The 10,077-nt window shown below is 64.6% G+C and overlaps 1 protein-coding gene across 11 annotated transcripts in view; it reads left to right on the top strand.

Annotated features, from left to right (window-relative positions):
* The first annotated feature begins 325 nt into the window (after positions 1-325).
* The window catches only part of LOC101911287 (dedicator of cytokinesis protein 2-like), a 79,596-nt gene continuing 69,844 nt past the window's right edge, over positions 326-10,077 (top strand). For 6 of the 11 annotated variants that reach the window (XR_008746053.1, XM_055797439.1, XM_055797442.1 and 3 more), the window contains exons 1-14: positions 330-566; positions 2,547-2,630; positions 2,826-2,866; positions 3,072-3,127; positions 3,243-3,339; positions 3,410-3,558; positions 4,047-4,182; positions 4,302-4,456; positions 5,248-5,329; positions 6,472-6,607; positions 7,691-7,766; positions 8,226-8,305; positions 8,838-8,963; positions 9,082-9,206. Coding sequence is in view for 9 of the 11 variants with exons in the window: in XM_055797439.1 (XP_055653414.1) it covers positions 524-566; positions 2,547-2,630; positions 2,826-2,866; positions 3,072-3,127; positions 3,243-3,339; positions 3,410-3,558; positions 4,047-4,182; positions 4,302-4,456; positions 5,248-5,329; positions 6,472-6,607; positions 7,691-7,766; positions 8,226-8,305; positions 8,838-8,963; positions 9,082-9,206 (1,386 nt within the window). In the remaining 2 variants the exon portion in view is untranslated. Of the gene's footprint in view, positions 567-2,546; positions 2,631-2,825; positions 2,867-3,071; positions 3,128-3,242; positions 3,340-3,409; positions 3,559-4,046; positions 4,183-4,301; positions 4,457-5,247; positions 5,330-6,471; positions 6,608-7,690; positions 7,767-8,225; positions 8,306-8,837; positions 8,964-9,081; positions 9,207-10,077 lie in introns of all 11 variants that reach the window. The other 5 variants (XM_055797434.1, XM_055797433.1, XM_055797436.1 and 2 more) reach the window with 4 other exon arrangements.

Below are 10,077 nucleotides of genomic sequence, written 5' to 3'. Positions count from 1 at the left end.
GCCACAGAGCCTTGTGTGCCGAGGGACGGGGATGGGCCAGCCCTGGCTGGGGAGGCAGAGGCCTCGTCTCAGCGGTGTTGTCTGGAGCGGCACAGCTGGCCCAAGTTCACAGCTCGCTGTGGCTCCCTGGACCTTGGGGTGGCTGAGGCTGTGCTTGCTCCATTGCTCCAGACTCCAGCCCAGTGTCCCACAGGCTGCTGGGCTCTGGCAGTGGTGCTCAGCCAGAGGGGCTCACCGTGCTGCAGCATCACTCTGGGCCAGCAACCCCATTGCACCCTGCAGGCAGGGCTGGTGACCCGCCTGAGCCCCTGGGTGGGTGGGTGGTGGGGTCCTGGGGGCTCCGTCCCTGCCACCCCTGCCATGGTACACAGCAGGGCAGTCGGGTGGGTCTTCACAGCACCCAGCTGTGTTGAGGAAGCAGAGGTTTGCACAAGCCAGTGAGGTGCACGTGACCTGGGGAGCGCGGCAGGAGGAACCAGCAGCCACCCCGCACAGGGCCCCGGTTCCTGCAGCACAGCCAGCCATGGCCCCATGGCTGCCCACCAAGGAGGAGAAGTATGGCGTGGGTGAGTTCAGGCTTCAGGGCGGAGTGGGTGCCCGGCCCTGCTGCGCTCCCCAGAGGGGTGAGGGCTGGTGGGATGGGGTGCTTGTGGCTGAGGTGATGCTGCTGGAGCCCACTGGCCATGGTGGCCCTGCAGCAGCGGGCTGTGGAGGGGTGGGTGATGGCGGCTGGGCCATGGTGCAGGGTGAGCAGCGCTGGTGGGGCTGGCAGCGGTGTGAGGTGGGGACCCGGTCTCCACAATGCTGGTGCTGGGTGGGCCGATGAGTGCAGGGCTGAACGGAGGGTCAGTGAGGGGCTGCAGGGCTGGTGACGTGGGGCTGGACAGGGCAGGTGTCAGCGAGACCTATGTGCCCAGAGGCTGAGCGTGGCTGATGCTGGGTGGGGATGGGGAGTTGTGGGGCTGGGGATGGAGGCTTGGTGCAGGAGCCGGCTCTCCCCTCTGAGCTATGGGTCTCGATCAGCCTGGCTGTTGGAATGCAGAAGCCTTTACCCAAGGGGTGATTAGCTTGTTAATGGTGGGTTGTTATGTGTTGTGTTGTGTGTGACCTGCTCTCAGGGAGGTGCCTGGGGAGCCCAGAACCACCCCTTAATTTTCCCCTGGTCCTGGCCAGGGCTTTGCTGCCAGCCCCTGTGCTGGTGATGGCGAAGCCCTGGGCAGCCCCGTACCCTGCACTGCCACCCAGCTCAGGCTCCCGGTGCCAGCCCCAGCACTGGTGCGAGCACACACTCCCCATGCTGGCCCTTGAAGCCCTGCAACCACTTCCCGTTTCTGGCCGAGGCTGTTTCCCATGCCTTTCCCTTGCACTGCTGGCAGCGCCCGGAGCCAAGGCTGAGCCCCGCAGGGTCCCAGGCAACACCTGGAGCAGGCCCTTGTCTCGGTTCCTGCTTGTGCCCGATGGGTGTTAGCAGCCCTGCAAGGAAGCCTGGCCTGGCTGGTGCTGGGAGGTGGCAAGGGGCTGGAGGGGAGCAAGCCCAGACCAGGGCCAGGTGCTAGTCCAAGCTGGGTCAAGGTCCTTGTGTGGAGAGCAGGGCGGCAGGACAAGTCCCACGGGGCCTTGGGGCTCCCGGTGCTGCAGGGTGTGCAGAGACCAGCACGGGGGTCCCAGTGAGCCATGGAGGTCTGGGGGTGTTGCAGCTTGAGCTGGCCCTGGCCGGGGCTGGTAGTGGGTGCAGGCACGTCTGCTGGCTCTCTGCCGGTGCAGAGTGCGGATGGTCCTGGGGCCGAGCCAGGGCTGCCTACACCAGACAGAGCCGTCACTGTCCCCAGGACCAGAAATAGCGGCAGGACTAACCGCGGCCCGGCCGGTGCAGCTCACGCCACAGCAGGAAGCGCCTGGCTGACAGAGAGCTCCTGCGCTCCTGCTGCCACCAGTCCCCCCAGTGCCCCCACACCCTGCCGCCCCTGCCACCAGCTCCCACCGCCCCCCGGGGCTGCCCTGCGTGCCCCTGAGCTGCTAGCCACGGGCTGCAGTGCTGCTGCTCCAGGCGAGGGCTCGGCTGGCCCTTGCTCCGCCTGCACTGCCTGCAGTGGGAGCAGGACCACCGGGCTCAGCACTCGCTAGGGCCCGCGTGGTGGGGCCGGGCATCTGGGGTTGGGTGGCGGGCAGTGTGACGGGGAGGACACCAGCCAGGGGACCCGTATGTGCTGGAAGAGGGGGGCTGATGGCTCCTGCTGTGCCCGTGTGTGCTGTGCTGTGGCTCTCGGGTTCCAGGGTCCCCTCACCACCCCTGCTCTGCTTCGGCCAGCGCTCCCCTGCCTCACACCGTGCCTGCCTGGGGGTCTTACACCATTTGCATGGGGTTGGGACTCTGCACCACCTCTCAAGGCTGAGCAAGGTGGCTCTGCCTCTTGAGGGGGGGCTGGCTGTAGGGCACGCTCCCTGAAGGGCACAGGTGCCCAGGGCCTGGGGAGGGTGGGCTATGCTGGTGAGGGGGGTCTGGGTGAGGGACCCCTACTCACGGCTCCTGGTCCCTCTCCCTGCAGCTGTGTGGAACTTCCCGCGCACCAGCGAGCATCACCTCCCACTGCAGATTGGGGAGACGGTGCACATCCTGCAGGCCTCCGAGGGTAAGGGGGTCCAGCAGCCCCAAGCAGGCCCCATGCCATCCCCTGCCCGTGAGAGGCTGTTCTGGGTAGCTGGCTGCACCATAACACGGGACCTTTGTGCTCCTTCTCTTGGCTGTGCTGGCAGGCACACAGCCCTGCTACGGGCTGCTGGGTCCCCAAGCGTGGCTAACAGTGCCCCCTTCCCTCCCCTTGCAGGCTGGTACCGTGGGTACTCGCTCAGCAACAGGGCTGTCCAGGTAGGTGGGGGGCTGCTGGGGGGCCAGGGTGTGGTGGGGGTGCTGGCACAGCTGGCATCTTGCCCTGTCCCTGCTGGGGGGATGTGCCAGGCACCCTGCGGCATTGCCAGGCTGGGACCCACTGCAGGACCCTCGGTCCTGGGGTGGGGAGCCCCCAGCCATGGTCCCCCAGGCCTGTGGGTGCTGATGGCTCTGGCTCTCCCAGGGCATCTTCCCAGCCTCGCTTATCCACCTGAAGGGTGCCGTGGTGGAGCGCAGGGGGTAGGTATTGGATGTGGGTATGGGCACGGGTGGGTGGGCGGGCTGCATTTACCTGTGCAGCTTGGGGGCCAGTGCGGTGCCACAGGGCTCCAGGGCTCCCTGTGCCTCTCCCCAGGGCGGAGGAGAGTGTGATCCCCACCGAGATGCCCATGGTGCAGGAGATTACCACCACGCTGCGGGAGTGGGCCACCATCTGGAAGCAGCTCTATGTGGTGAGGGCCGGGGTGCTGGGGGGGCCGGGGCTGGCAGGGGCACACTGTGACCTCACACTGCTGCCCACAGGCAGGGCAGATGGAGCGGTACCAGCAGGTGAAGCAGATGATGTACGAGCTGATGGAGCGGCGCTCACAGCTGCTGTCAGGGACACTGCCCAAGGATGAGCTCCTGCAGCTCAAGAAGGAGGTGACCGGCAAGATCGACTATGGCAACAAGTGAGAGTGGGGACGGAGCGTGGGGGGGTCCAGGCCCCTGCCCCAGGCACAGGCTGTGTGGTACCAAGTGACACCTGGCCCTTCTGCTGCAGTGTCCCTGCCAACCTGTCTGTCTGTGTCCCCATCATGCTGGCTGCGTGTTCCTGGGGCACCCTGTGTCCCCACTGTCCTGGCTGGCTGGTTCTCCCATAGTGGTTGGGGACAGTGAACGTGCTGGGGGCTGTGCAAGCTACCTGGCCGAGGGCTATCGCCAAGGGGCCATGGCTGGGGTGGGAGAGCGTCCCTGGTGCTGCCTGGCTCTTGCCCCCTTGCCAGGGCTCTGCTGCTGGCCGGGACCCATCGTGGTCTGTCCTTCCCCCACACTGTGCCTGTGCCCTCAGACCCTGTGCCAGGGCAGGCGGGTCTCAGTGGTGTGCACAGACCCGTGTGGCCCTGGCCCAGCCAAGTGCCAGGTATCGCCTCACCCTGTCCTGGCTTCCACACCACAGGATCCTTGCTCTGGACCTGGTGGTGCGGGATGAGGATGAAAACATCCTGGACCCTGACAGGACCAGCATCATCAGCCTCTTCCAGGCGCACAAGAAGGCTGCCCAGACCATCACACAGCGCATTCAGGAGGAGATGGTGAGAGCCAGTGCTGGCCCTGGCATGCTGACCCCTCCGTGCCGAGAGCCTGCTGCCCCACTTGTGGCTGTGCTGTGCCACAGCTGTGCCATGGGGCTGAGCAGCCTCGTGCCCCACAGAGCCCGCAGCAGAGCGCGCTGGGCTGCAGCGCCCGCCTGGCAGCTTCGCCCTCCCACAGCCTCTACCTCTGCGTGCGCAACTTTGTCTGCAACATCGGCGAGGAGGCACAGCTCTTCATGGCACTATACGACCCCAGTGAGCAGCGCATGATCAGGTGGGGCCCCAGTGGTGCAGGACCAGCCCCACTGCCAGACCTCTGCCACCGGCTCAGCTGGATGCCTGTCCCCTGCTCCCTGCAGTATCCCCTGGTCCTATCCCCCTTCTGTGGGAAGCCCCTGCCCCTTTGTACCTCATTGCCCACCCCTGTCCTGCCCAGCCTGGCCGCCCACCCAGCTCAGCACGAGCCAGCACAGCTCACAGTGGGGAGAGAGGCATGTCCCTTCCTGCAGCGCTTTCTCCTCTGGGGCAGGAGGGTTTGTTGGCAGTGTGTCCTGCCTGGCTCATCCCGCCTGGGGTGGTGTGTGCCTGGCACACTGTGGCCTGTTGCAGTGTGCTGCGGCATGCTGTGCTGTGCCCATCTGCCCGTGGTGGCCAGATGCTGGCTCAGCCCATGCCAGACCCCGGGTACTGCCGGGGCAACGTGCCCCCATGTGAGGGACTAGGTGTGCTGACATGCCCGACCAGCATTGCTGTGGGCAGGGTTGGGCTGGCAGCCTCCCCGCTGCTGGGGCAGCTGGGGCTGGGCCAGCCAAGTGTGCCGCCGCTGGTGGGACAAGGGGTCCCGCTGCTGGTGGGATGGCGGGAGCTGGCAGGGGCCAGGCACGCGACATGGGGCCCAAGCAGCGCCCTGCCTGTGGCCAAAGTGCTTCAGCCCACATCGTGTTTGCTTGTGGGCTGCTCTACCTGGGGGACCCCACCACGCAGGGACACACTGAGCTCCAGCTCTGATGTCCTGGTGCCTGGCCCCTGCCGTGGGCTCCTCACCCCATCGCCTTCCCCTCGCAGCGAGAACTACGTGATCCGCTGGGCCAGCACAGGGGTCCCCCAGGACATTGAGCTGCTCAACAACCTCAAGGCCATCTTCACGGTGAGTGCAAACCCCTTGCAAGCAGCACTGGTGCTGCTGCCTCCCCCTTCCGCAGAGCTGCCTGCACCTCCTCCCCTCCTGCCACCTGCAGCGGTGCCCCCGCCCCCTGCAGCATTTCAGATGCATCCAGCACCATGCACCAGGCCCCCGAGATGAGACCCCGCTGCAGCCCACGTCCCCCTGCAAGCAGCTGCATCCTGGCTGCTCGTTGCTCCTGTGCCCCCCAGCCTGACCAGCCCCATGGCTCCTGTGCAGACCAGTCCTGGCACTGGAATGTAGGCACCTGCCTGGGGGCTGCCCCTTGCAGCCTCCCCTCCCAGGTGCGAGGTTGCTGGGGCTGTTGGGGTGCCCGTGCCCCATCTCTGCTCCATCCCTCACCCGCAGCCAGGCTTGGCGGTCCTCTGCCGCGAGCGGGAGGAGGCACAGACAGCATCTGCTGACCCAGCATTTTTCCCGCTGCACCAGCAGAGCTGAGCTGACCCTCAGGATGGCCCGAGCGGAGCCATGGGCTGATATGCAGATGAGCCTTTAAAATCAATGCTAATGAGCAGCATCAGCACTTCCAGCTCCCCTGGCTCTCACCCACCTCTGACCCCTGCCCGTTGCTGGTGTCAGCCACATGTCCCTGTGTGCTGCAGCATGACCCTGCCCCGTGCTGCAGGAAGGTTCTTGCACAAGGGCAGCACCCCCGGGAGCTGGCCACAGGGTGCCCAGAGGTGGAGCGTGTGGCCAAGCCACCAAACCCTACACCGTGTCAGACCTGCTCCCTCCCAGGGCTGCATCTCCCACTCACCCACGCTGCCTGGCCCATGGGTGCCCCATGGGGCGATCAGTCTCCACGAGCTCTGGTGTTGTCCCCATCCCTTGGGTTTGGGGCTGCCTGGGGTGCACAGAAATCCCAAGCTCTCTGGGATGGGGGGGCTGCATGCCCACCAGCTGAGCGTCTCTGTGGGGCACAGCGACAGGGGCTCCCTGGCCCCTGAAGGCAGAGCTGGGGCACTGGGTGTGGGGACCCATGGTGGCTCTGCACCTGCTGGTATGTCATCCAGCCCTGGACACCCCATGGTCACATGGTGCCAGCAGAGGCACATCCCCACACAGAGCTGCCAGTGTGAGGCTCATGCAGCCACTCTGTTCCCCAGGACCTGGGCAGCAAAGACCTGAAGCGGGAGAGGCTTTTCCTGGTGTGCCAGATCATCCGGGTGGGACGCATGGACCTCCGGGAGACCTACAGCCGCAAGCTCAGCACGGGCCTCCGGCGGCCTTTCGGCATCTCAGGTGAGAGCAGAGTCTGCTGTGGGTACAGGGAGGAGACCCCTGGTGCTGCCCATGACAGCACCCCTAGCACCCACCTCCCAGCCACCAGGCCTCCGTGGGGCTCACTGGTTCAGGGTGGTGACACCCCAGGGCTGCTCCCACCTTGCAGCCCAGTGGCCCCTGTCCCTGCACGCAGACCCCAACCCTCACTTTCCTCTGCACAGCCACACTCTGTCCCATCCCCCTGAATCCTATCTCCCCCTCCCCATCCTGACCCACAACCCCTCCATGGTGGCACAGGCATTTCCCCGCAGGTGCCTGGTGCTGGGGTGTGGGGAGGGATCTGGCACAGCCGCTCCAGCAGCCAGGAGAGCCTTGGCTCCCTGCTCCTGTGACGGCCAGAGCCAAGCACTTCCCCTGGTCACCCTCATGTCATCCTCCGTGGGCTGGCCCTGCCATCCTGGGGCTGCGGCCACAGGGCCCGTGGGGAGGCAGTGCACCTGCCCCAGCAGAGGAGAGGGACTCAGGGTGCCCAGCCACCCCTCCTCGCTGCGTGGCACAGGGGACCTCCAGCCCAACGCTGCTGGAGGTGCCCCCAGGAGCGCTCTTAGCATGTGCTAAGAGCTCAGCCACAGAGAAATCACCAGGTGAATGATGAACCTATCAGCAGCTAATTGCACTCCGAGCTGTGTGTCCCCAGGGAGGGGCCCTGTCTGTGGGTGATGGAGAGATTCTGGATATGCCTTATTTTGGCCCCAATCTGCCCTGAAGCTCTGAGGCCACCTCTGGTGACTGTCTGGTTGGTGGCAGTACCATCTCTGCATGCTGTTCGGGTGCTGGGTGTGTGGTGTGAGCCCTGAGCAGCCACCTCTGCCCTGGGGTGGCTGGGGGTGGGTGTCAGTGGGGCATGAGGACCTGCCTGTGGAACCCAGGCCAGGGCACAGCAGGGTCAGTGCTGGGGGCACAGGTGAAGCGGCGGCTGCAGGACAGGGCATAACTGTCCTGGGTGGTGGTCCTGGGAGGATTTGGCACAGAGGTCCCTGGTGCTGGGGCTACTGGTGCCTGTGGCAACTGCCCCACCCTGCTCCATCTATGCCACTGCAGTGATGGACATCACAGACATCACCAAGGGGAAGAGCGAGAGTGATGAGGACAAGCAGCATTTCATCCCCGTGCACCTGTGAGTCCCATGGGGCCCGGAGGCAGCGAGCGGTGGGGCAGTGGTTACAAGGGGATAAGACATGCCAGGATCAAAGACAAAAGATTTTTTGTTAAATAAGGCTTTGCAAAGGGACTGTGGATCCTTGGGTCATGAGTTCCTGGACCTGGTGACATCATCGAGGTTAAAAAAGGGGTATTTCTATGGGCAGCAACACACTGAGAGATGCTGAAGCCCCGCCAGAGCTCTGCTGCCTGGCCCCTCGGGGCACATGTGTACTCGGGTCCCAGGTCCGCTGTGGATGCTGTCCTGCTCTTCCCTCCCAGTGGGCTGGTGGCCAGCAGGTTTGAGAGCTGCAGTGGGACGTGGGCTGTTCAGTTTGCTGGTGGTTGGTGCCTGGCTGTGGGGAGCAGCCGCACGGGTTCCCCGTGCATGCCCAGTGGGGAGCTCCTCTGAATCACCCTGCTCTGGTGTTTGCAGGGTGGCTGCTGACAACGATTTTCTTCACAACATGATCAGGAAAGCGGTGGAGGGGAAGGACATCAACCACAAGGGACAAGGTAGAGCCCCCATGTTCCTTGTGCCCTGTGTACCCACTCTGTGCCACAGTACGTGGTGGGGGACAGGGCAAGACCCCTCCCTGATCCATCCTGCATTTCTCTGTGGCTGCTGCCTGTGCTTGGGGACCTGCGCTGCCCCCTGGCCCCCATGCTGGGGCAGCCGCCCCATGCTGCTCCTTGCGGGGTTGGGCCGCTCACTCCAGTTGCTGGTTGGCCATGGGCCCCCTCCTGCTGCCTCCCCCGAGCTCTTGCATGCTGTCACCTGTTGAAAAACTGCAGTGGCCACAGAGGTGCAAGTTTGACCCTGGGTGTGTCCAGGGCTTGGCATGTGAATTGCCTCAGTAATTGGGATCAGAGCTGTGTGGGGTCTCCGGCAGCGACTGCCCACCCAAAAGCAGCCAGGTCTGAGCCCGGGAAGGGGCAGCTGCTTCCACAGGAGGCATGCGTGGCTGGTCGCCTTGCCTGGCACACCACAGCTCAGGCTGAGCTGGCGCGGGCTGTGGGACTGACATCCCATGCTCTGTCCTGGCAGGGTTCTGGGTGTCCCTGAAGATGCTGTGGGGAGACTTGAGCCAGGTGCGGAAGGACCATCCCCACCTTGTGGACCGCAGCACGGTGGTGGCACGCAAGCTAGGCTATCCGGAGGTCATCATGCCAGGCAAGCAGCGTGGCGGGTGGACCATCCCTTGGATGGTCTCTGGGGGTCCCGGCATGGGGTTATGGGGTGCCCTTCTGCAAAGGGGACCTGGCCTCACTGACAGGGCTGTCCTCCCCAGGAGATGTCAGGAACGACATCTACCTGACGCTGGTGCAGGGTGAGTTTGACAAGGGCAACAAGAAGACCCAGAAGAATGTGGAGGTGACGGTGTGTGTCTGTGATGAGTCAGGCAACGTGGTGCAGGTATGGCAAGCGCCAGATTGGCCTTGGGGCAAGCGACTGTCTCCCACATCACCTCAGGTAGAGGCAGCAGCTCCGTAGCATCCTGGTGCTGGTGTTGGTGCCAGCATGAACTGGCTGGAGTAGCTTCTTTGGCTACTGGAGCTCCTGAAGTTCCCTTTAGAACTGGGAAGATCTGGGAAAGTGGTGGGAAGGGATAGAGAGGAAATTGGCCTCCACTGGGGACAACTAGAACCCCTGGCCATCCCCAGAGGCCCCTCGCCTTGGGGTGTCCCTGGTCTCCATCCCCAGGAGAGGTAGGAGGGGGAGGGAGCTGGGGGGTTGCCAGGAGGATGTGAGGAGGCTCAGACCCAGTTCCCCCTGCCCCAGGACTGGCTGTTGCCTTATCTCTCTCCAAAGCGTATGCTTTCATTTCAAATGCAGTTCTCACCTGGCCCCTGAGGAACAGGATGTGAATTGCTGAGGGTCCTGCTGGGCTGGTCCCAGGGCACAGCCCCCACCTTGTCCTCCAGCCCTGATAATGCCCTTCCCACAGGGCAATGGAAGCCAACCTGTGCCCATGCCCCTAGGGCCTGGGTGTCCCTTGCTGGTTCCCCTGGAGGCTGCACCAGGCTTGGTGGAGGTGACAGGGAAGCCTTTTGTGGCCCCTCTGAGCCTGGCCGGGGAAGGTTGTAAAGATGTCCCCATGCCAGCTGGGTTGTGGTAAAGGGGCACCTATGCTGGGGGGCTCAGGTGGGGGCTGCTGCAGCATGGGCAGGGGAAAGCGGCTCGGGGCGGGTGGGGGGCGCTGGCCTGGTTTAGCAGGGAATGCAACACTTTTCAGCCCTTCAAGTTTATTTGATCCGACCATGAAGCATCTCTCCTGCTGCTGCCC

This window comes from Falco peregrinus, chromosome 2, assembly GCF_023634155.1.
Source record: "Falco peregrinus isolate bFalPer1 chromosome 2, bFalPer1.pri, whole genome shotgun sequence".
Taxonomy (NCBI): Eukaryota; Metazoa; Chordata; class Aves; order Falconiformes; family Falconidae; genus Falco; species Falco peregrinus.
Note: the sequence above shows the minus strand (reverse complement) of the source record. Positions and strands in the feature narration are given on the sequence as shown.